Source organism: Chelonia mydas, chromosome 5, assembly GCF_015237465.2.
Source record: "Chelonia mydas isolate rCheMyd1 chromosome 5, rCheMyd1.pri.v2, whole genome shotgun sequence".
Classification (NCBI taxonomy): Eukaryota; Metazoa; Chordata; order Testudines; family Cheloniidae; genus Chelonia; species Chelonia mydas.
The window spans coordinates 18,265,564-18,292,638 of NC_051245.2; the positions used below are offsets into that span (position 1 = coordinate 18,265,564).

Consider the following 27,075-nt stretch of genomic DNA (forward strand, 5'->3'; position numbering starts at 1 on the left):
ACAAAGGCAATAACATCACATTCAGATTATATGAATGTAATATTTGTTCACTGTTTTGGAAATTAAAAGCATGACAGTGAATAGAATAATTAATCATTAATGAATCACTCCTAAAAAAGAAATCCGTTTTATACTACCCTATTCAACAGTATTCAGGAGACATCTTAACTGCTGGAAGAAATGTTCAGAATTCCAGGAGTTGAAATGCTTAAAGTGGTTAGAGCACAAAACTGGGAGCCAAAACTCTTGGATTCGATTCCCAGCTCTGTCAATTAGAAAAATTGGAGTGCAAGGCTACAAGGTGAAGAGCTTGTCAGCAAAAGGACCCAGACTCCAGCTTTTCCAGTCCTGCCTACTTTATATATTGCAAAAAGCTAAATGGTGGCTAAAATAGAGCTCAGATTCTTTGTGGCTCAAAAACCATATAGAAAAATGGGTATTCATGTTTTACAAACAAATTTATCAACAAAAATCTACCCAAGGTACTTATTTGGGGCCCCCATTTCCATTGTATCTGAATGCCTCATAGTTTTCTGGTAGGGAAGTGCTATTATCCCTACTTAACAGATCGGTGACTGAGGCATTGCGTGACAAAATGACTTGTCCAGCATCACAGAGGAAGTCTGTGGCAGAATAGGGATTTGAATCCAGGTCTTCCAAGGCTCAGGCTAGCACTCTAGCCATAAGAGTATTTTTTTTTATTCTGTTAAATGCAAATATATTTAGGAAGCAACCATTTTATTCTGCAGTTTAACAGATACACTTAACAAGTTCCAATGGGAAAGTACATGATTCTGTTTAATGTTTTGGAATATGCTCTGGTTTTTCATTAGAGATGAAGAGCAAGCTCAGGATATGAAAATGCACATTTTACTGAAAATTTCATGTCTCAACTCCCTTACCTAATGTCCTCATCTGTAACAATGAATGCTTTGCAAAGGGGCTGAGATGTATTGAGCCACACTGCTGGGTTCTTTTCCACTGCAGCAGAGAGTTGCCCTGTGATAGGTGCAGAACTGGTGTGCAAAGCACTGGCGACAGCAGATAGGAGGGTCTCATCATTGTTGCCTGGTCCAACTCCTAAAATGTAAATTACAACACAATTAATTTATTTATGTCTTACTGTACACATGGTATGTATGACTTTAAATGGCAGACATTCTCCTGTTTGCAAGACAACTATGTATAAGATGTCATCCAGATGTATGAGCATACACTTTAAGACAACATATCTAATGGCAATGATGACTATGAAATACAAATGACTTTGAAACCCTGTTAATGCAATTTTAACATATAGTAAAAACCACCAAATATCTTCTATATTTGCTATTTGTAAAGTGCTAACTTACAAATTGGCTACAGTTTCCTCAAAGGTCAACCAATTTAATGATCTGGGTTCCTTCTCCAGCAATTATCTTGTCTTCAAGTACATTTATTAATGTAACATTTGATCTTGAAATACAATTTCTCTTTGTAGCTTTTAACGTTAATCTATACCAGTATCTCAATTCTCTTTACTTCAGTGCCACAAGGAATGAAGCCAATGCTGGCAAGTAGTAGTGAAGTCTTTCACAATTCTTTCAAATTTCTATAGAGGTCTCCAATGTGGTAGAATAAACAGTTACTAACTGTGACCTACAACTTACTGTATTTCATATCAATTGCACTTGTGCCAAGAAAAGAGTACAACTCTGAAGTGTTCTTTATATTAGTTAAGTAAGTAACTCAATAAAAGAGAAAACCCTTTTGAGGAGACAGGTGTTTCTGCCAGCAAGTACATGACAAGATCTGAGGGTTACTAAAGTAAATTAAAGTCAGAGATACATACTGTAACAGCTTAAGAATACTTGAAAAGCTAACTATCTTTTTTTATACATTCTGCTTACTAGGCATAGCGTAGTTACTAAAGGCATACAGTACCTTGAAGTCCTTTAGGTAGCTCCATGGATTTTATAATTTGTTCACTTACATCAGATGCACTTAGGCCTTGTAGCCTCTTCTCCCAGAAAAGCTGAAAGATGGAAAGTGAGATTGCTTGTTAGCAAAGAAAAATATATGTGGAAGCATAGCACAAACAGAATCATGTTTATATTAACATAGAGTTTATTCACAACTAAAACACGTAGGACACTTAAACAAGGAAAGTGATAACTGGTGACCTACAACTGTACCCTATTAAATAAAAAGGAATAATATCACTTTTAATATCCACACCACTTACTACATAAAGACTGGGGCATGTTTATTCTTCCACTGATTATTCCATCCACTGATAGGAGCTTTGTCACTGACTTTCATGGGAGTGGGATCAAACCCTTAGTATTTTCTAATGAAAAAAGTTATCTGAAATACAACTCAAATTAAGTCCACTTTCTCTACCTCTGCCACCTGTTTGTCAGGACCAAAAATGGATTAGTAGCCTGAGATACTCCCACAGAAGGGTACAGATTCCTTCCTTCTACTTCTATCTACCAGTGTTATGACTTTTAGGAAATGTCTACATTACGTTTTAAAATCTGCGGTAGAGTCTCAGAGCCCAGGTCTATAGACTCAGGCTCACAGAGCTCGCACTAAAAACAGCTGTATGGATGTTGAGGCTTAGGCTGGAGCTTGGGTTCTGAAACCCACCCCCTCCTTAAGCTTCAGGGCCCACACTCCAGTAAAGTCTACATTGCGTAGCACAAGCCCAAGACTGTAGACCCAGGCTTTGAGTCTCGCTGCTGAGAGTTTTAAAAACACAGCATACACATACTCTTAGGCTCCTCCTGCCAGTACTACTGAGTTCTTAATACAATACTAAACCAGCCATATTAGTGAAGTTCATTCAAAAAATGAAAAATTCTCAAAAAATTGGCTAGAGGCAACCTGTCCACTCACTGTGGTCTTCTTATACATGTATGAGTAGCCTACACTCCGGTTACGATAGAGCACTGCACAATTGGACATATAGTCTCCACAGCTATCACCTCTGAACACTGAAAGCAAGTAGGAATAAGTTCCATTTTAAATAAAATTAGGCATTGACTTCATTCTTGGCAAGTTAGTAATGTACCACTTAGTTGGGATCTCCGATATAGAGCACAAACAGTAAGGGATTAGTGGCTATACCATTTGGTTTTCCCCCTCCTTCACCCACCACCTATCTTTGGAATTAATGAGTGTACTCAATGTATTCAGGCTTCCTTCATTAAAAAAAACAATCAAGTTCATATTGAAATGCAATAAACTTCTGAACAAGAATCATTAAAGAGACACCATTTTCTCAGGAATGGAGGGCACTATCCATGGGGAGGAAAAGCTTAACGAGAAAGTCAACTGTTTTTAAGCACTGACAGGAAAATGTGACAAGCAATTGCTGTGGGGATTCTTGTGCTTGTTCCATCATGACATCTGGACCAGTGGGTGAATGATAATTTACCTACTCTGAATGTTGCAGGTAAAAAGAGATTAACTTTCTACAGATAGTCATCCAACACCACTGCTCTCTCAGCTGGACAACAAAATATTCATGACTGTTTTACAAATTGGATCTTAACTGAGTAAGACCTTTGGATCATCCAGTTTGACCCAACACTTGTGCTGATTGTAGGACTATTTGACTACAATAGTTCCACTGACAGATTATTCTAACCTGTTCTTGGACATCTCTGTGACTCAACAGTTTCCTTTGATATCCGTCACTCCTCATTTGCTCATACAACTACGAACACTTAATCTGAATCCTAAAATTCTTCCTGTGAACTCTCCCCCAATTTCTGAACTCTTATTTCTAGCTGAAGCTTTCTTTTCCTCATTTTCAGGCCAGGGGTTTCCTGTCTCACCCTTTTGTGAAAAAGATTCCCTCTTTAAGTTATAGCTCCCTCCCTTAAGTTATATTGTTACCTTGATGGTAGTTGAAGACAGATTATTTCCCTTGCATCTTATTTTTTTAACTGTATACATTTAGCATCCTGAGTCTTTTGTGTGTATTATTTGACACTCTCTGTATCATTAAAACATTGTATTCCAAAGAAGTGTAACAGATTTCCTCTAAGAACCAATACCGCTCTTCGGATAAAGTGACAATGCCTTTAAAATTCTAGAACACTGAAGAAATCCATGTTATAGTTACTACAAAAGTGTAAGTAGCAACTCTATAACTAAGAGTACATTGAGATATGCATAAGCAGTGCAAAAGAATTAAAATCCTTCTCATTCAGTTTAATCACTGATTTTAGTCTCAGTTTGGCACAATAACTCTTCTGAGGACAAATGAGTTATTTTAGTAAAATAACTACTAATTTCTGCAAAGCAAACTTTTTAAAATGCTTCCTTTCAAAAATTGTGCCCTGTTACTCTAGCTAAACACTCAAGGCCCAAGAACTTCCATCTCCACCCACAGAGATTACATCACAGGGTATGTCTATACTGGAAAGAAAAACCTGCAGCGCCGGGTCTCAGAGCTTGGGTCAACTTACGTGGGCTCCCAGGGCTCAGGCTGCAGAGCTCAAAATATCAGTGTAGACATTCAGGCTTGGGCTGGAGCCTTGGCTCTGAAACCTGATGAGGGTCAGAGTAGGCATATCTACACTGCTATTGTTAGTCCTGCAGCCCAAGCTGTGTGAGCCCAAGTCAATTGACCCGGGCTCTTGAGACTGGGGTGATGGACTTTCTTTGTAGGTAGATGCACCCTCAGATACTATTGTTCTCTGATGCCAACAGCTTGCTTCCCCAAATCACTCTCTCTACTCCTCACATAGACCATGAGGTGCCAGGGAGGAAGGTTAGATAACAGGGGATATACGGATGTGTGGAGGCACTGGGAGAAACATGGTTGCTCCAGGATGGATATCTGGAGAGCAGGGATATGCGAAGAACTTGGAGTAGGAAGCCCAGTGCCCAGGGAGATTAACAGTACTTCCCTACCTCACAGGAATGTTATGTGGATAAATACTTTAAGAACTGTGAGGTACTCAGATATTATGGTGATAGGGACTGTATAAATACCTAAAATAGATAAATCATTCTAGTCTGACCTCCTGCATATCACAGGCCATAGGACTTCCCTGAATTAATTTCTGCTTCAAGTCCAATAGCTGTGGATTGAACTAAAATCATGTCTTTTAGAAAAACATCCAGTGGGAAAGATTGCTAGTGATAGAGAATCCACCACAATCTTTAGTGAGTCGTTCCAATGGTTATAAACCGTCAACATTACAAATTTGCTCCTTATTTCTAGTCTGAATTTATCTAGCTTCAACTTTCAGTCATAGGATCTTGTTATATCTCTTTCTGCTAATTAAAAAGCCCTCTATTATCAAATTTGGGTTACCCATATAGGCAGTTGTAGACTGACCAAGTCACCTCTTAACCTTCTACTTAATAAGCTAAATAGATTGAACTCCATGAAACTTTTGCTAAAAGGCATGTTTACCAAAACTTTAATCATTCTCGTGGCTCTTCTCTGAAGCGTCTCCAATTCATCAACAACTTTCTTGTATTGTGAACACTAACACTGGACACAAGATTCCAGTAGCTGTTGCACCAGTGCCAAATACAAAGGTAAAATAATCTCCCTACTCTGACTCAATATTCCCGTATTTCTACACTAGCCATGTTAGCCACAGCTTCACACTGGGAGCTCATGTTCAGCTAATTATCCACCATTATCCAAGTCTTTTTCAGAGTCACTGTTTCTCTGAATAGAGTCCCTCATCCTGTTAGTATTGAGTACATTCTTTGGCCATTCTCCCAGCACTCCAGTGAAATAAGGAAGTATTCTTTTACAGAGAGTGAATTGAAGGAAAGAGATTAAGTGACTTGCCCAAAGTGACTCAGGAATCTGTGGCAGAGCCAGAAATTCAGCCCATATCTCCTGACTCATCAGATATAACCTACCCTTCTTCTCTGGTGGGAGAAGTAATGAGGGAATGTGAAGCCACAGTTGCAAGGATGGGTAGAACTTTATTTCCTTGCTAGGTTTCTGTTGGTGATCCTTTGCACGTCCTTTGCACTTGTACAATTAGTTTATTTGGATTTTTTTAAGTGAAGTATTTTGTTTGGCAAATCATAATAAACAATAGTTTTAAATAATTTAAATAATTTAAAATAATTTTTAAAAATTAAAAAAAAACAAAACAATTTTGCCTCCCTGATATTCTTTCACTTTTCCAAGAAAAATTTTGGATCATGTCTCTGTCTGGCCCAATGATTGAAGTATTTATTCACAGTGGAACAGACACTGGGCCAAGAGAGAGCAAGACCGTGAAAACAGTCCCTCTGCTTCAATCACTCTTTCATTGTTTATCCACAGAGGAAGAGCTTCAACAGGAGAGATTAAGGAAGCCTACATCAGACTATCAGTGATTAGAGCACTCTCCTGAGAGGTGGGAGACCTCTATTCAAATCTTTCTCTCCCTCTGAGAATTGAACCTTGCTCTCTCACATTCCAAGTGAGCAGTTCTAACCACTGGGCTTAAAGTATATGGTGGCCACACACACCAGCTCCCTGTTTTGTGTAGAGTCAGGCAGGCACTTAACTCATTCCTGCAGGAAATGCTTTAGGTATCTAAGATGCTGGACTCCAGGTGACTGGTTCTTGTTTGTGGATTGCTAAGCAGATACAGGCACCTCCCTGCAGCACAGACTTATGAGCCTATCTCTGAGAGAGAGGTGGGGCTTAGCACACAGCCTCTGGTCAGCATCTCCCTTTGGCTAGCTGAGGCAGCTCTGTGACTTGTGTGCTTCCTCCTGTGGATAGCAGTCTAAGGTGTCTATCTCTTCCTATTCTACGTATAGGAAGCTAGGCACCTTGTTTGGCTTTGTGGATCACAGTGTTGTTCCTGTGATTTTTCTAGGCACCTAACAGTTAGGTGCTGTAATGTTCAGTATTTGAATGCCCAAATCCCTGTGCAGATCCACTGATAGATTAGTCTCCCTATTACTGTAACCACTGAATACAAAGTGTTATGAGCTGCCAGTTTTCCTTAGCGCAATAAATGGAAACGGCCTGTTTTACACAGTTGCTCCAAAATGACTAAAGAGTAACATGACTGCACTGGCCTTTTCCATGTCATTCCTCATATTAAGTGTTACTTTTAAAAAGGTATGTAAGCATTGGAATCACTTTGCTAATAAGTGATTGCACATCCAGTTAGAACAAGTAGTCCAGAACAAAGAAAGACTAAGGGTCTCAGGGTATGTCTACACTGCAATTGGACACCATCAGCTGGCTCAGGCTTGCAGGGCTCAGGCTAAGGAGCTACTTAAATATGATATAGATGCTTGGGCTCTGGCTAGAGCCTGGGCTCTAGGATCCTCCCACCTCAGAGGGTCCTAGAACCCTATCTCCAGGCAAAGCCTGAACATCTAAACCACAATTAAACAGCCTACAAGCCTAAGTCCAGAAAGTCTGAGTCTGCTGGCATGGGCCCATCACAGGTTTTTAACTGCAGTGTAGACATACCCTCAATCTTGCAAACCCTTAGCATTGGAAGTACTCGCATGGAAGTCAACAAGACTGCCTACAGGAGTTATATTGTGCAAAATTGGGCCCTAAGAGGACAGGGCAATCTTACATATTATAATGTAAAGCATAAGATAGTTTGCAGCTTAATTACTGAAAAGCTACACTTTAATCCTTCTATGGTGACAGCTACAGAAATGATTTCTCTTTCTGATATTCCTTGCATTGGTAGTTAGAAATTTAGATTCCCCCCCCGCCAGTTACTATACAGTTTAATAGAGAAGAAAGAGGGACCAGTTGGTTGGGGCACTGGCCTGGGATACGGGAGACTCAGGTTCAATTCCCTGCTCTGCCACAGAGTTCCCATGTGACCTTGGGCAAATCACTTAGTCTCCCTGTGCCTCAGTTCCCCATTTGTAAAAAGGGGGTCGAGCAGACAGAAGCCTCTGAAATAAAACTGCACATGGAGAGGTCATGAAAATGACACCCCTAAAACCATGTCAAACTTTATGTGTGTATGTAGTCTGTGCTTAATAAGACATATTTTACCAGGTATCACAAAATGTGTGAAGTTGTTCAATACTGTATTAAATCAAGAAGTAAAATACATGATTTAGAGTCTCCACAAAAGGTTTAGCTGGAAACAGGAACTCTGCATGGAGGATGCAGGGAAGCCCTTCTTTCTCCAACTTCTTAGAGTTAACGATCCAACAATCCAAGGGAAAAACAGAACAGGCAACTCACACATTTACAAGCTCTTAGGAGTACTCGTGCTCCGTTAGTATATATTATCAGTTTTTGAGAGTTGTTTAAAAAATATCTTAACAGAAAATGGCTTTGGAAAATTGTTACAATATAATCCTTAGGTACCACTGATCAGCCAGTCAAAGTTCAGGCCCTGGGACAGAGGCACTGACTTTCTAATGTGCCGAGGGTTGTGGGGGGGTGCTCAACCCCCAGCTCTGCCCCAGACCCCGCACCCACTCCACCCCTTCCCTCAAGGGCCTACCCCGAGCACGCCCCACTCCCTCTCCCTCCTCACGCCTCCTGCATGCCGTGGAATAACTGATCCGGGGTGGGCAGGAGGCACTGATCGGCAGGACTGCCGGCAGGTGGGAGGTGCAGGAGCAGCTGATCGGGGAGCTGCCGGTAGCACCAACCAATTTTTTCCCTTGAGTACCTGAGGAGTCTGAACCTATGCCCTGGGGCATTTCCAGTTGGAAAGTGGAAGTCCAGTATTCTGTTTGATGCAATCATATATTTACACAGAATGTAAAAAATCCTGCTTCTCCAAATGCAGGAGAAACTAAAAACAAAAAAAGCAGCTTTTTAGCTCACAACTCTAAACCTCTTTTGCCAAAAGATGCAAAATCTCTCTTTCTAGCTTTTCAGAGTCATATTTGAGCCCACAGACTTGACTTTCTTGCTTACTCCCTCTTTCTCTCACTGTTCATTCTCATTCTTTCTCTCTCTCTCTCTCTGTGAGACAACATCATATTAGTTTCTTGGCAGACTCCATTAGGCCTTATTTTTTGTGTGGCCCCTGAAACTCTCTTTTCCAAGTAATTTAAATTAAGGGTGTGTTCAAATATCAGATTGAATTAGGTTTTAACTCAACCACAACAAGAATTCACCCAGCTCATAATATAAATACATGCAACGGTTTTAATTAAATACATTATTCAACTCAGGATCAGCCACTACATCCTATTCTGTACTACTTTTCCTGCTTAGCTGCAGATTCTCAGAGTTCAACTCTCATTTCAGTGAGCACATGTGATCCTTAGGGAATGTTACAAGGCCCATCTATTGCTCAGGATTATCCTGAGGTAAGTGGGTGAAGAGAAGAGGGTCAACCCCTTTTGGAATTTCATTTTGGGAGGATCTAAGACATCAGCTGGGATATATCATCTGATTCCTTAATTCCTATGGTAGAGGATCTTTTTCTGGTTAGACTGTATGAACAACCTGTGTATGTTTAAAAGTACAGAGGTTCTCATGGATTATTTAAAGCCACACGAAATGTGAAGGCACCAACCTGAAACATTGGCAAGACAAATGTGATTAGCACTTATGTCATACTATACCAGCATTAAAAAAAAAAAAAATGTAAAAATTAAAACCAGATTTTATTTAAAACAGATTTTTATTTGAACAGGTTTATTTTTTTAAAAAACTATTTAAAATAAATTTGAAATTGACAACTTATTATAATCTATTTAAATCATTTAAATACAAAAAATAATATAAGCAATACATATTTGCTGCCAAGTTTCAAAGAAAGTCAAACCACTGAAAAAGAGGAAGTCACTGGCTTAGCACCTGGAGTCAGAGTTTGCTGAAGTGCTAAACCAGCTTTAGACAGCAGTAGCCTTTTCTGCAGTTGCAGAGAGAATACTTTCTTCATTTCAGTTTATTCACCTAGTTCAGTTCAATAACTAATTCATTCAAAGTTCAGAAACCAACTGGGAGTTAAAAAAAAACAAACAAACAGAAAGCAGGAAAGCTTGTTTTCCTTTTCCCAATCTATGAATAAAATCTAGGTGTGAGAGAGTATGATCTACTTGTTCTAAAATCCTGAAGGACATGGTGACCACAAATCAGTTCATTTCACTAACTACAAATACTTCCTTTAACCAGTTTTAACTGCAGAACATGCTTTTATAAACATTTTATTATCAAACACTTAATATTTTTATTGCATAAAACTAAAATGCTGTTTTTGTGCATTTTAATGGAATTTGAATTTCTATCCAAATTGGGCTTGACATAATAATCACAAGTAAAATATTAATCATCTAGTTAATAAGAAATGCATCATTCACCATTTTCTAACATAATAAAAATGTAAAAACTAAGAATCTGAATAAATATGTTATGTAATTACTTAAAGAAGTGTGTGTGTGTGTGTGTGTGTATGTTGTATCCTCCTGATTAGCAAAAGGAAGCACCAAATTAGTGTAAATGCTATGTTGATTTTCCAAAATCAACATGTTTTAATGGTTACCAATTAATGAGACTCAACCTTTCTTTAGGAAAATACCTAAAAAGTACAAACAAACAATAAGATTAAAATCTATTATTTAAATCAAGGTTTTCTGCTTGTTGAGTTAAATCATTTTAAAATCAGTGATTCAACTAGTTTTGACTTAAATCAATCCATCCTGAATTATACAAACAAAATGCTTGCCCTAGGCTCTTGGCACTCATATTTAAAAGCACTACACTCATGTAACTCCAGCAGATAACTGGTCAAGTCTCAAAATATCCACTACATAAAAAACCCTATTCCCTAAGTGAGACTTGTGTTCAAACTTTTGGGGAAGAAACAGGTGGGCTTTGTAGCATGCACTGGAGGTCAAAAAGTTCAGGCTAGTTAGCACCAAGGAGACCTGTGTTTTCAATGAGAGAACATGTGCTTCACAAATAGTACAGCTTTTGATTACACCTTGGAGCAGTAACCTCTGGAGACTGAAACAGAGCGGATACCTAGAAGGCACGGATACTGAAATCCATGAGGAAGAAAGGAGTTTTGGTTTGCCATGTCATTGAATATTCTTCAGTCAGATGTGAAACACTGAACAGGCAGCAGTACTAACTTAAGCAACTGATTGGCTAACTTACTGCCTGTTGACTTGAGGTGTAGCTCTTGGGTCTCCACTGGACTGTATTATTTTTCTTTCTTCTGGGGATCCCCACTCCAGGTTCAAAAGGAAGTATGTGGCAGGAGTAGAGAGTACTGCCACAGTATGAAGTACTACCACATCTGGTGTCCTTTTGGATGGGAAGGGAGAGAGCAGTAGTTGGAAGAAGGTGCAGTTTCCTGACATTAGGCAAAATCATACTAGCTTTCAGCAATGATGAGGAAACAAGCTTTCTGCTTTTTACTGATTAAACTGCTCTTGAAGCTGATAGCTATTCTGACATTTTTCATCCAGAGTGATTCTGGGTAGCAGTCCAAGGTTGACTGCTTAACCTCAGCCAAAGCTGAGTGCAGTGCAACTCTGAAGCAGTAAGACAAGCAGCCATGACTGGAAGACTGAGGGTTTCTGGTCCATGTAACGAAACAGACAAGAAAATGAAGCCTGGAATAAGGGAAACAAAATGCTACAAAATGCAAGTAGAAAAAAATAATCATCAAAGGAGTAACTTTACTACTTTGAGCCACCTCAGTGAGACCCCAAAACAGGTTTTGGGTATGAGAGTAATTTCGGAAGAAAGTGAAGTAGCTACAAGAGGACTGTGTGAATGAGACAGACTTGAAGTTTGGCAGCATGTGGGCAAAAGCACTGTGCTTTGATGACAAATATAGTTTTAGCAAAGTGCCTCTGGATTGACTGGTGGCAGTGTATGAAAAAAAAAGTTGTTTGAGGATTTTAAAACAATTCATAGAAGTTGAAAGTGCATTCACTAGTTCAGCAGTGAGGGGAGGGGGGAGGAGAGAGAAAAAAAAAGAGTAGTTTGTCAGCAAGCTTCTGTCTTCAATAAATAGACTCAGTCCCCACCTAAGGATACAGCCTAGATCTAGGAACCCTGGATGTGCAGCTCTACCTTCTCACACCCTCGTGTGGATTCCTCTTTCTTGATAAGCAAGTAAGATAGAGAACCAAGAACTACGTATTCCAGATGTTCCTGAACTGTGATCTAAAAGCTCTTTCCAGTGGCACATGAAGAGCTGAGCAGTGTCATGATGATCCTGGCTCCATCCTTTGTGTGCAACTCCTGCCAGGACACCTAAAAGCATAGAACCACAGATGCCACTAGGGTCTGTTGCTTCATAAAAGGAGTTCCCAACTCTACCAACACCCACCCCAGAAGGAAGCTGCTGCTGCAAGGTCATGGAGGAGCTACCATAAAGACATCTGCTACCTGAAGGAGCTGCTGCCCGAAATCTCACTGCAACACCACCTAGGAAGCCACCAGAGAGATTGCTTCTGAGGCTATCACGTGACAAAGAAACTACTGGAATTGCTAAGGGGATAGCTACCACAAAGAGTACCACAAAAAGAAGCCATTGAGACCACCACATGAAAAGTCAGGCTATGAAGGAATGTTGGCAAAATCTGGTTTCAAATTCTATTGTGAGGAGGGAGGTAGATGGAGGTAAAAAAGAGAAAGGAGGCCAGACAAAGGTACTTAGAAAAAAAAAAAAAGGAGCCAGGGACCTAGAGGGAGATTTGGGTTAGGATGGGAGAATAGTGAGGAACGCAGGCATAGAGAAACCACGACACCTGAAGGTAGTAGGTTGATTGAACTTGAGTTTTAGCATGGGGGAAATTTGTACGCATGTGGGACTTGTGGGGGTGGCAACATCAACAGCAGTGGGAGTTTATTTTGAATGTGTATATAGGGGAAAGCGTGGAATGGATTTTGTTTGGAGGGGAAATTGATTGTATGTGGGAGGAATTCACTTTGATTTGGAAAGAGCAATCATGAGATTGCCTCCCTACTAAGAGATGCTCTACCATATAAAATGTTGGGAAACCCTGGTGTACTCTCTCAGAGTCTAACTGAGCTGTCAGTATCCAGTCCTGCCTCATTACTTTGTCCTGTAAAAGATCCTAACAGGGAACCATATCCTTGTTTTGTGGAAAGTAAGCAGGGCCTATGCACTCCATTGGACTTCTTCTATACTCGGTAGAATGTGCAGAATTACAGAATTTGAGTGTGCTCAAATCTATTCAAATGCACAATTAGGATAAAACCTATCATATGCATACACACGTATGCAAGTGATTGCAGATGTGCAATTGCACACAGAGGTGGTAGTTGAGATCCCTCTGGACCATTTGGCAATTTATATACCAAAAAGACTTCTATCATTATTTTGTGATAGATTATTTTTCCATGGAGGAGACTAATTTTTAAGAGATTTACATGTCCCATATGAAAAGCATATAATCAATTGTCAAATTGTTTCACTAATATTTGTTACAATGTAAATAACAAGTAATCTATGGCCTGTTTTGAATTGCAACTTTCCTGAAATACAAAGCACAGGGAAGTCTTTATAAACACAGTCTCTATCACAATTTATCTGGAGGTTAATTGAGAAGTGCTGGGAGAGTCTGCTTCTATCTGCATAATATTTCTACCAAGAAAACCCATCCCTAAATTTTAAAGAGGGTTTTAGGATTCCAGATTATTTTCTCTTTCTTTCTTCCTCCCCCGTCCCCCCACTTTTCTTTTAAGTTGTTGTACCAGAAAAGTCTCTACACATAGTTTGGAAGAAAGTTTTAAAGTATCTAGTATGCAACTAACTTCTTTGTTTACTGCACCATAATAAAAAAAAATGTACTGTTTATAAAGTTTCCAGGAGGGACTTTTACAACAATTCAAATTTATGGTTTTAAAATCTAACGACAGACAGGCTGGAAAGGAGTACAAAGGAGTGGGAAATATCTTTGAGCTGAACTTCACTCCCATGGTTGGTCCCCTCAAATCAATCATCTTAGCAATTGTGAAAAGTGTAATTTTTTGTCACTGTTCCCCACCAATCCAGATTAGTGAGTTTACATATCACAGGATTAGTCAAGCAATTGCAGCACTACGGATTTTAAGCTTTTTGGATTTTCTGCATACTGTTAACTCTGCACTACCCAGAACCACATGAGCTTTACTGAATAGAAGAAAAAGCTAGAATCAGTGCCTTTAAAGACCCAGGGAAATTGCAGACAAGCTGAAGCCACACCAGCTTGTGCTTTAGAAGTCAGATTTAAACAAAAAGAATGGCATCTCCAGGTTCTTGGGATCTATGTGACCATTCAAAGAGATGAAGTGCATTGGAGAAAACAAGAACACTGCTTTTAAGTTAACAACAGCCCTAGAATTATTGTCTAAAATCAGCACTAAATAGGGAAGGGGTAGGAGGAAAGAGTTTTTTAAACCATTTCAAACCCAAGTCTCCAAAAACAATAAAAAAATGTCACCGATCTTTATAGAAACCTCTTCTGCTCAGAACACCAACATTTTGCTTGGTAATTTTGTTCAGTGTGTCCTCTTACCAAGAAGTGATGCTGTAAAAGATGAGAATGGAATCTGTTCAAAAGTAACCAGGATGTCCAATATAGCAGGTGTTGTTTAGCTTTAGATCTCATTCCATCTTCTTAATTTATTAAACCCTCTCTTAGAAGGCAAAGACCTCGCCCAATTGAGTACTGAAAGTCATCTATAATGGGAATCTTTAGGAGGAAAGATTACTCTTTCACATAAAGATCAAGGGACTAGTTGTAGAAGACCTCAGTCACTAAATTTGTGGGAGGTAAGGGAGCAGACAACCAGGGAAGGGTTTTGAATCAGTCATCAAGGTATGAACTGGCAGAGATCCATTTCTCTAGAATGAAGGTGCTATAACTGCTACCATTTGGTGAATATTAGTGGTGCAGCAGCCACACTGAAAGGAAAAGCCTGGCACTGGAAGTGTAGTAGCTCAAGGGAAACCCAAAGAATATATGGTGATAAGAGGCTGTAGACCCATGCAGTTATGTATCTTTTAGATCTGGATGTGATACACTTACATGGCCCCTGCTGAACTTCGTGGGACCAACAGTGAGGCAAGTCGAGACCTTCAAATCTTGCTGAAAGACCTCTATAACAAGATGATCCAATATGGCTCCAAATCTCTTCTTTTCTGGCTCACCTGAAGAGGAAGAAACACTACACAGGATGTAGGATCCAAATTCTTTAGATAGATTCTTTAAGAAAACAAAGCCCAATCATGTGTGATAGGTCAAAACTATTTCTTACAAGATCTGCACACAGGAACCTTGAGGGAGCAATGCTGATAGAAGCAGTCTTGATTTCATAGGAAATGAATGTTAAAAGCATGTTTGTCCCCAGAACTTAACTCTGTTCTATAATAAGAAAGGGGCCATGAGAGTGTACCGAATACATAAATAAGTGCTATAGTACTTTCTTCTTAAAACAGCCAATGTATAAGGCATCTTAATTTGATGGTAGCAACCTTATAGGGACTTGATAAATAAGATTACATTGATCCTTCAGGTACTGTTTTTAAATCTCACTCATATACCTAGCACTAATAATTAGCTAACAGGGAGTTCCTTGTGATAGTTCTTGCATTTGTTCATTTCTTTTCAAATGAAGATCCCTTTGGTGTGAAGAGATGATCAAACATCAGTAAAAGAAAGGGATCTAAATGAAATCCTGTACAAAACAGAATTTATAATAATATACTCTACTATTTTCTAAAAATGAGCATTCATCAAAAGTCTGCTTAAAGGGGATTTAATGAATTTAAGAGACACAAAACAGCATTTTTTAATGTTTTATGTAAAGCCTTCTTCCAGTAAAATGCCTTTTACAAAGGTAAGGAGTACTTGTGGCACCTTAGAGACTAACAAATTTATTTCAGCATAAGCATTCGTGAGTTACAGCTTACTTGTATGTTCTATCCCCTCCCCTTTATAAAACAGCAAACTTTTTAGGAACAAATGCTGTAAAGAGGGCAATACAATGAAGTTTGATGCTTCATGTCAAAATACAGGGATTGTTTTTAAAAAGTGTTATAACTCAGTGAAATTCTCTAATTGTAGACCCATGAAGGAAGGTACGGATTAAAGAGTTAACCTCCTACACACTCATTTTAACATGCATGGAATCAAGCCTTTTCAGCTACTTCTCCACTACACTTTTTTTTTAATAAAAAGAAGAGACACTTAATAGAATCACATTAAGGACATAATCTCCCCTGGAATGAAATTATTCTGTCTTAAATTTAAACTAGAGCCAATTAGATCTCAGGTCACAATACCACTTTCTGAATGGTAACAACAGGGAACTGATGACCTTCTTACCTGGCGTGGCTGTTCAGTTACTCGTTGTGGATCTGATCTCACTTTATTGCTAGGATGGTTGGTAACTTTGGTTACTGGCTGTTTGAAAATGGATGCTGTTTGTCTGATTGGCAGTGTCGTATTTAAGTCTGGTTTACCCTGTTTAAAAAAAAAAAAGGATTAGCAAGGACTGTATAACAGATTGCTGTTGGATTAACCCATTTTTATTGACTTGTGAAAGAATTTGTTGTTACTGCACTAATGAGTTCTTGGATAGCTAACCTTTCAACCAACTCACTTATTTTAAAAGAAAAAAAGTGAGGTTTAGAAGTTTCACAGCTACTTCTATCTCGTGGAAAAATAAAGCCGCATGAGAGCCCACCTTTCCTTATTGGAAAATATACGTTATTTATTTAAATGACTTGTTGCTAAAGTGAGCTATTGTCAGAAAGCTAATGACAAATTCAGCCTTCCAAACCTGTTTGAAAACATAATCAAAGCAAGTAATTTAGGGTTCCAATAAACAAAAGTGTTATTCAGAAATTCACAGATCTTAAGATCAAAATGGACCAATATGATCTAAATGAACCGCCTACATAAAAATAGATCATAGTATTTCCTGTATCAAGGATCTTCATAACTTTAATTGAGTTAGAGCACCTCTTTTAGAAACATTTTAAATCTTAGACTAAATGACATTAAGTGACAAAGAAACCCCCACAACCCTAATAAACTGTTCTAATAGTTAATTACCCTCACTTCTGTGAAAATAGCTTGTCTCTATATCAATACCTTCTATAATTTTTTAAATTTTATATTTTGAATGGGTTTCATCTTGGTGTGCTGTATTTTAGGTTTTAGAAGATAAGCTGTTTGACCTATAATCTAGTTCCAAACTAGAATACTTACTGTAAAATCTTGTTTCCAAGAAGAATGAAAAAATTTCCCTATTTTTAGATCAGCTCAGGAGAAAATGGAGATAAAAATGTATCATAAGTCTGAATTTATTTTTATTTTACTGAAAAATGAATGTTTGCACGATTGGCTTTGTTGTGCTCAGGTATTTGCATTAGGTATTTTATAAGAGGATGATATTTTATTTCTCATATACCAGTGACAATATTTTTAGGATACATGATCCAGATAAGAGTATGCAAGTTTCCTCAGAAGTAGTCTTATACTTGATATTTTGGCAGTCGTGTCACAGGTTGCAAAAACTTCTGAGACACAGAAAATACCAAATATTTTAAGAATTGCTGGCTAACACACCCCACATACTTAAGAACTTCGGCTAGTCTTTTCGTCCATGATAACAGAGTAATTTCGGATTTTCAAAGCTTTTTATTTCAGAAATTTCAGATATGCATTATATTAATACAAAAATACATGTATTGACAAACCTGAGCTATATGTAATCCTTTACAGCACAAGAATGCAGTAGCCTACATTACATTTACAGACAATTTTTTTTAACCAACCAAAATTGTCAGGTTTAGAACATAAAAAAATGTATTAAGTGATAATCACTATAAACACAAAACAAAATTCTTGCCACACAAGCCTATACAATTAAAATGAAAGTTGGATTGTTGTTTTATGCAACAATCTAACAGCAAGGGGAAATTTGGAACATTACATTTCTGCTTAAACTAACATTTTATTGCAAATATCTGTATATCACCTATATCAGCATACAAATATTCATTGACACATGCTTAGGATGCATTAAAACTCATTTGCGCGTACATCTTCATACTTTCCAATCACATACAGTAACGTTGCGGGGTTAGCACTTGTTCAAGATTGGAGAAACTGCATTCAGCATCAACTGAATTGCACTGGATTGCCAAAACAACACGAGCAATCTGGCTAAGTCTTGGCAAACGTTTGTCCATGCTTTTCCAAAAACTGGAGAGAGAAGTGTCATTGATACTAATAAGTTAATTTACAGTGTTCAAGTAAACTGCTCGCTCACCCTCAGATACAGAACTCAGCAGTGGTATACTCTCTTCATAGTCACTGAAGCTGCAGGAGAGTACACAAACTTGCTTGGGATCAAGGATTCTCACATCACGAAAAAAATGTATATGCTGGCTGTTTGTATTTAAGTATCCCTGCAATTTCTCTGCAGAGCTCTGAAAAACGTAACACTTGAGATTGTACAGTGCATTCTGTCCTCTGTACTGAAGTATTGCTGGCAGATCAGATGCAATGTTGTACACTTCTGTTGGTAATGTCGACCGTGATTCAAACTTAAGTAGCGTCTGAACTAGTGGAGTTGCTTCTGCTTCAATAAAAATTAAATTTGCCACAAGCAATTCTCTCTGCGATTAAACACTTAGCTCCTCTAAAACGGCAGTCGTATCCTCCCCTTCGATTTCCCAAGCAATGAACCCCTTGTAGTACTCCACATGATGGCAGTGATAGTCTACGGCTTTAAACCAAGTAGTCCATCTTGTTACAACTATTCCAGAGGTAATGTTGGACTTTCAACTCCATAGTCAATAAGTCTCTGAAATGAACACATCTGAGTAGGGGTTTTCAGAACAGCTTTTTTATTAGAGCACACAGACGGTCCACTTCTGTATACAAATGGCACCAGCACTCACCTAGTAAAGCTGTCTTGTGTGCCCACCAGGCACATGAATGCAGTTGGTTAAAATGCCATTTAAACGGTTTTTGAATGACTTTCACATGTACTTTGCATTATCTGTCACATAAGCCACTACACTTGAAAAGTCAATTTCATGGTGTACAAGGGACTTTATAACAGCTTGTGCAACTGTAGTTTAACATGTTCTAACTCTACTGTTTCTACGAGCTTGGCAGCAGCTGGGAAATCTTCTGAAACCTGCAACAGCTCTATTAGAATATTTGCAACACACTGGTGCAGGCTGTCTGTATATTTATCCACAATTATAGCTGCTTGCTGATCCTTCAGTTCAGCAATCAGTTGTTGCTTGTTTTGTTCAAAGACGTGGGGAAGATGGACTCATCTCAGTGTACTTGCTTGCGGGATATAGGCCCCATTTCATGTGTGCTTATTTAGGAATTCTCTCATTTTGGGATTGTCTAGTTTTTCTAGTGGGATGTTTGCACTGCAACAGGCCTTCACCCATTCTTGTACTATATCTTTTCCCTGTAATTCTAATTTTCATTTTGTCATACAAGCACACCAGTAATTGTGAGCTGTGCCTTTGCTACTGTCACTTCACCACTCTTTGCCCTTCGTTTTTTGTTTTTCCATTGCTACAACATGACATGGACCTTTAATGTGGTTGACTATGTAGTCCTTTTTAACATGGTCAAGAACTTTGCTTCAAATTGTACAAAATAACTTCCCTCCATCCATATGGAACATATACTTGCTGAATTCTTTAACACTAGCCTCATGTTTAACCATTTAGACATTGGTAGAAAACGACTCAAATGCCTGAAGCAGAAGGTAGAAAATCGTAAGGACTCGGTGATTTCAGAAATGGAAGGTAATTTCATGAAAAAAAACGCAGCAATATTGCCAGTTTCCAGAAAACACTGGCCCTACTAAGAACATCCCAGCCTTTTTCAGGGTGTACCAGTGAAAGCGTGGCTGGGTGCACATATATCTGTGCAGACACCTAATAAAGCCACACAGGATAGCAGCTCGAAAAAATGAAGTTCCCCAGGATTAAACAGCCCGAAATATTTTCCCGTAAAGTATGTTCTGTGTTTTAAAAAGTCTTGAGAGACTTTATATTGTCATCTGTAATTTTTGATAAATAATTGTTAAACTTGTACTTATCAAGAATATTCTTTTTAAGATTGTATTATAATATCTGTGCTGGAAGGGAGGAAAAGGGTACCCCATCATGTATGTTAAGGAAAAGTTAGCACATGTGACTCCATTTTGGTTTGGGGCCCACCATTGTCTAAAAGCAAGCACATCATGCACCAGGAGGAGTGTTCCTTAGATACTGCATTCCTGTGAAAATCCTCCTCCTTGTCTCCAGCCTGCCTTGACTCCCAGTATCTGTTCTTTGTCAGTCCCTAAACTCCCTATCTCCTGGCCTTTGATGTGAGGCCTCCCATCCTGATAATAAAAGTTACCGATGCATCGCTTTAGGACCATGCTGTGTAATTAACATACTGGTTTAGCACGAGAAATGCAGCAAGCAGGGATAGGTGGTAGATAAGAAAAGGGTTTGTTTATTGGCTAAGGTTTCCGGTGCACGAGGGCAACATGCTTTGCCAAGAGGTATATAACCTTTGCATAATCTGTATTCGGGGTCCCCTCCTGGCTAGCAGGGGGGCACCATGCTCGAGCGTAATAAACTTGGTGTTTTTTGGGAACTCGGCAGTTGTGGACTTTGTTTACGTGCCTCAGCCTAGATTCGAACTGTGCGTGTCCTACCAGGTGTAATTCGCAGCATTTGTGTGCGTGTCCTATCAGGTGTAATTCGCAGCATTTGTGTGCATGTCCTATCAGGTGTAATTTGTAACATGTAAGAAGGAAGCTTTATAATTGGCTCGGAGGTTGTAGATCAGATATAAGTGAATAACTGTTTTCAATATAAGCTTCAATATAAGTATATACATACCTAACCAGATGAGAATTATAGATATAACTGATTTGGTGAAGTTCTTTTGTTTGGTTATAAATCCCAACTAAAGCCACATTCTTAGACCCCTTAGAATTTATAAGGGGATTATTTTTGTACTCATCTGATACTTTACTTCCAATATTAAGATTCACTTGTCTGATTTGATAGTTTCATAGTGTTTTATTTTTGTTTAATATTCAGGTTAATTCTGGTGATAGGTTTTCTTGATTAAACTTTAGTTTTAGAGTTTTAATAAAATTTATAAAATAGAAACTGATAATGAGTTACAATTCCTGAGTCATATTTCCTTCAGTAAGGAACATGGGTCCAGAGTCTTTCAAGGCCTGGGATGGATACCAGCCACTCTACCTAAAGGCCTGACCAGCACCCCTAACAAATCTATAGATCTTATGCTACAAAATTTTCTTATTTTTATTCTGAATGTGTCTCTTTGAGCTTCTATGTCGAACAGCTTAACTCAAACAGCTTCTATTTTGAGAAATCTTCTCCCTGTGTAGAAGGGATACTTACAGACTCTGATCTCCTTGTGTGTATTAGTGCCATGTGTTATAATAACGAATCCTCTAAATATTGCTGCCAATGACATGTCAGACCCATAGACCTTTACTGGATTCCTTTTAAAAACATTCATGAGTGTGTCACTTATTGCTCACATCCTATTGAGCAACTAGTTTTCAAACTGTAGAACTAGATCTCAAATTGCTTGTTCACTTTCACAAGGCCAGAGCTACAGTAATCTGGCAGGTTTGGATGTCCATGCATTGCATATATGGGCATCCTGTGTTTACAAATAGGAGGTCATTACCCTCCTCCCCCCCACGCTCCCCATGCTCTCACTCAGGAATAGAGTGGTCTCCTCTTGGAGGAGGATTAAGTTACAGCAAAATAATTACTCCTGAACAACAGCACCCACACAGGGGTTAACATTTTTAATTTATGTGCACCGACTTCACACCTTTAGTTGATATGCCTCAACTTTGTTTAGTGTTTTGGTGCAGACATGCCCTAAGAAGCAGCCCAATGAATGGTAACAAATTAACACAGGGTAACTTGTAAATCTCATTTTGAAGATGTTTCCAAAAGGGAAGGGCTGGGAATTTTCACGGTGGACTGAGGGCATTAATTTGCTTTTGCTGAAGTCCGAAATATTGTTGTGCATTTGTTATTATAGTAAAGCAGCTTTGGACAATGAGGGTCACAAAAATGCAACAATGTTCTTACATTATGCACCTCTGATTTTCTAGCAGATAAAGAAATCAGACGTTTTGAGATTGTCCTGCATCCAATAAGAGTAACTTGTGTTAGGCTAATGAATATAAATGTTTCCGTCAAAAATAGGGCAATTTTTTTCTTTTAAAAATACTGTGTTGTAACCAATTTTTTCACAAATGACACAGATCTAATGGAGTCAATGGAGTTAAGATAATGGATGAACTTGGCCCCATCGTTTCTAAGTGTATTATATTCCACAAGCACTTTCAACATAGACATGAACACCAGTCTTTCACAGCTTTTCTGAGACAATGTCAAGTCTTTTGGCATTATCTCCAGAGACTTTTAAATCCAAACAAACTTTGGAATTTCAGAACTTTTACATTATAAACAACCAAGGACACTTAAAAACAAACAAACAAATAAAAGGCATTTTGAGTTGTACGTTCAAGACATTTTGTGCATGCAACTTGAGTTCCTTTTAAGGGAAAGAAAAAAAGTGTTCCCCTCAAATTATTCAATGAAATGAAATATACTGTGTAAGTACTGTGTAATCTTTCATCTCATTCTAGTTCCAATTTTTATTTTAAAGATATGTTTCTTTAGATATCTTTCTATAGTCATACAGGAGAGGGATAAACAAACCAAGCTGTGATACTTTAGCACACTACTAAGAGGCAAATAACAAGCTATTGTATTTTGTGTATGTGATAATACGTATAGAATCCACGCATACACTTAAAAGCAGTGAATGGGAAGCTTTCCCTGGGGAATGTAAGATTCTGGAGTTGTTAAGATTTCATTTTTTAAAAAGTTTTTAAATCTTATAGTTGCAGAGAAATGCGAAACAAGTATTAACGATGGGGGAGCATAAGATTTACCAGACACCTAACTAGCCTGAAGTCAGCCAGGGTTGGTCTGGGCTTCAAATTTCTGTGGTGCCATGGCCCTGGAAAGTTCCCAGGCTCTTCCATATCAACCACTTTCTAGTTTAGTCTGACAGCTAGCAGGTGTCTTTCAAACTGTACAAGCAAAGGGTGAATCAATGTAAAAGTATTCTGTAACCATGCCCTTACCCTCTTCCTGGCCTGCTTTTAGCGTCCTTATTATCCTCACTTTTAATGTCATATCTGTACTTTCCATTAACTTCCGTGGGCTATTGAGGAAGTCCCTAACGTTTCCCACTAATTTCAGTGGGCTGTGAGTCAGTCCCCTAAACAGTTAGCAGGGAACTCAGCTATATTGTTTTGGTGCAGCTCCCCAGATACTTCTGGATGTTCAGAAAATCATAATTAATTATAATTATGCAGTACAGTGTTTGGTTGATTTTCAGAGTACAAACTGAGAATTTTTAATGAAACCATAAACTAGCATTCATCCATGGTTCATTTCATGGTGTTGGATTATGTTCCAATAGTTGCATCCTAGTGGTGAATGAAGTAGCACCTCTGTATTTCACATAGTTTAAATTTGTATAAATTTGGAATCCTTCACGGTAAAGGACACAATGTAAAATGTAATGAAATGTCTATAAAAGGTCTAATAAACGTCACTTCATTTAAGACACAAAGTAAGTTATGGTATTCAGTTACCAACATACTTGTTATAAAAAGCTCAATATTCTTAATCAGAATAGGTTTAAAGGCCAAAGACTTCTCTGCCAGGTTCTGCTGCTGCTTGATTAACATCCTTTAAAAGCAGCTCTCCCCAAATAAAGTCCCTTTGCCCTTGTAGGAACTAAGGTATTACATCATCTGTCAGGCCTGTCAATGCATCCTTGTGCCACATCTATGCTCCATCCAGCTGTATTCTTCCTTACATAATGTTTCTATGCTAGCAGAAATGTTTTCCAGAAGGCCGTCCACTATCCTCCTTCTGGAAAAGATACTTCATACTGAGTATGATTTAGAAAGTTCCCACAATATTATTTCCAAGCCTTTCCAACCAGATGATCCTTAGGTCACTCACTACATAAATGTTTGGTTAGACAGTAGTCTAATATACTTTTCTTTCAAAATAAAGCCAACCACCAATTTGGAAGGGTCGTGGAAGGCATTTTTACAGCCTAACAGTAGCACCAAATAACTGCATTTATTAGTTCTTATTCAAAACTACTCTGAATCTTCTCTTCAGTTCTCTCTTCAGGAACCTCTCAAACCAGCAAAATAGTTTTAAATACTTAAAATGTCCAAATTAAAGGCATTACAAATTATTTGAAAAGATTACTGTAAGATTGAAGCAAAACTCCTCCTTCCCTCTCCCCCCCCCCCCCCCCCCCCCGGCAAAGCCCACCAATCAAAAGGGTTTTATTGCTAATTCTGTAAGTGCACTGATACCTAATCAGGATGCCTTGCAGTTTGTGTAGAAGACCGGATGACAGATTGTAAGTGACCCATAAATGCTAAGAGCACAAAGAAGACGATAACTTATTTGCAATATCTATATGCTGGTTTCAAGCTAAAGATATCATAAAACTTAACTAATATGTTCAATTAATGACTGCAGAGGCAAAAAAAATTTTTTTTAAACAGGATTTTTCAATTACCATCTGTATATAAAAACATAGAACATAAAAGCGGCCATACTGAGTCAGACCAAAGGTCCATCTAGCCCAATATCCTGTCTTCCAACAGTGGCCAATGCCAGGTGATCCAGAGGGAATGAACAGAACAGGCAATCATCAAGTGATCCATCCCGTTGCCCATTTCCAGCTTCTAGCAAACTGAGGCTAGGGACACGATCCCTGCCCATCCTGGCTAATAGCCATTGATGGCTATATATTTAACTGTCTCAATATGGTTGAGAAAGACAGCTTAGCTGCAGTTTTATACTTCGTCCTTTGCAAAAAATATGAAACAGAGGCAAATGATTTAGAAATCACTCATGGTAAACTGTTTGTACAAGACTAACAACTAGTACAGTATGTGTGAATAAGTTTATGCACAAACATGACAAGGTAAATCTGTTAGAGGTATTGAAAAGAATTCAGCTGCAAGATTTACTAGAAGATGAACACCACATATCACTCTGCTCTAACAACTGTGCATTAGAACTCACAAATAGCAAACTTCAAGATTAAATTTGAAGTCCTTTTTACTACCTACTGAAGAAATAATCTAGTAGCCCACAAAGTACAGATTTTAAATAGCATAGGATATTAAAAAGGATAGATTCTGCTCTCACTTACACTGCTGTAAATCCAGGATAGTTTCTGTGATTTCAAAAGCATTACTTGCAATTTGCACTAGTGTAAATATCAGAATGTGGCCCAGACTTTTATACATAAAATTCTGCAAAACTCACTGAATTAGTGTCCTGGTACTACTCCTCTATTACATGCACTTTCAAAAAAGTGCATGTCTATGAGGGGGGTGTTGTTTTTTTTTTTAAACGCATACATTAAATGTAAAAGATCAGCATGAACTGTGTGGTCCATGCCTTCTGTCATCTGCCATTAATTTAATCTTGTGGATCCATGTCCTGGAAACCAGATATAGCTTATTATGCATTTCCATGCACTGTTTAAATATATAATTGCCAATTTAAATGAAAACATTGAAAATTGTTTTAAAAACCCAGCTGTTTTGGAAAGAACTTTTGGAAAGAATCCTTACAGTATAAGCATCCTTACTGCATCTGTCACTATGGTATCTAGGTGTCAGCAGTCATGGCTTTATTCGTAATTTTCCTAACATACTGCATCTACTATCTTTGCCTGTGTGTGCTATAGGACCCCTCCCCCCTGCCCTTTTTTCCCCTCTAACCACTATCAGAAGAGGAATATATTGTCCTATTAATGAAAAAGCCTGATCCGGTCTCGTTTCACAGACCCCATCTTTTAAAAAATTGCTTCTTTTGGATGCATAATTTTAAAAGACACCAACGTTTGTATAAATATTATGTAACTGCCTCAAAGGACAAGCTTCCTGGCACATATGAAAAAATATGAAACATTTTAGCTCAGAACAGGAAGATGAACACAACAAGGGTAAAAGCTGGACAAGTGAACAGGATAATCTCTTGACATCAACTAACTTAACAGGTCTAATTTAGAAATGTGCTTTAACCCTTACTGGTCATCAGATGAACACTACTGAAATTTGTTCTCAATCACGCACACGGGCCAACTCTTGAATTATTGTTTAAATTTGATGTTCCAGGTTTAGCCTCACCTTGATTGTTCCTTGTAGTAGCAGAATATTGCTGCTACTCAAAAAAATCTATATCTCCATGACAACTAAAAAGATAAATATACACAGACACACACACCCCTGAGCAGCAGGCTGCTTTATGCAGAAAAATTGCTAAATGCTCCAGAGGTAAGGGCAATTTTAGGATCTCAAGTAGCATAGATACACTTAAACATAGTGTATTTACTAACAAACCTTATTTTGATTGAGAGAATCATTCCTTAGTCTTTGTTTGTTCTTCTGTAATTTACTGGGCATCATCTTTCCCGTTCTGAAGTCAAAACTGCTGAGATCAACAGTGTTTCCCAGGTATCTTGCCAACTGAGGCTTGCTTCTGAACTTCTTACCACTTGGACTAAAAAGAAGAAAACACTTTAGTATGTTTTGTTGTGCGAAATGATACAGCTTTGACTTCTTAGAACAGGTTTCATACCTTTTTAATTGATACTTTAAGAAGCTTCCATATCTTTATTCCATGAAGCATGTTCATTATCGTGTACTTATGCATTTATTAGGCAACTGAGCCAAGGTATCATTGCTCACCTAAAATCCAGTTCCATCCTTTGCTCAGGATTCTAACCTATGTTTCAGGATGATGGACACAAGTATGCACTATTGGCCTGGAAGGTAGCTTCAAATGGAAATTCAAAACTAAATGATTGCTTCAGCTACTCTAGATAAGTATAAAAAGCCCACAATGAGAGATTAGATTCTGTCCAACTGCAGGAAGTCACTTGCTCTATACAAGATGTAGGGCAGTAGACTAGGGCTTCAACAGACCATCCATTAAACCCAATCATTAATGCACCAACCATTTCCAAATCATTAAT

The 27,075-nt window shown here is 38.3% G+C and overlaps 1 protein-coding gene across 1 annotated transcript in view; it reads right to left on the reverse strand.

The window, feature by feature from the left end:
• MBD2 (methyl-CpG binding domain protein 2) overlaps positions 1-27,075 on the reverse strand; it is a 52,354-nt gene that overhangs the window by 13,168 nt on the left and 12,111 nt on the right. Inside the window, exons 2-5 of the mRNA XM_037902531.2 lie at positions 26,441-26,600; positions 16,264-16,401; positions 1,924-2,014; positions 903-1,080 (exon numbers count right to left, since the gene is read on the reverse strand). Coding sequence (XP_037758459.1) covers positions 903-1,080; positions 1,924-2,014; positions 16,264-16,401; positions 26,441-26,600 — 567 coding nt within the window. The remainder of the gene's footprint in view (positions 1-902; positions 1,081-1,923; positions 2,015-16,263; positions 16,402-26,440; positions 26,601-27,075) is intronic.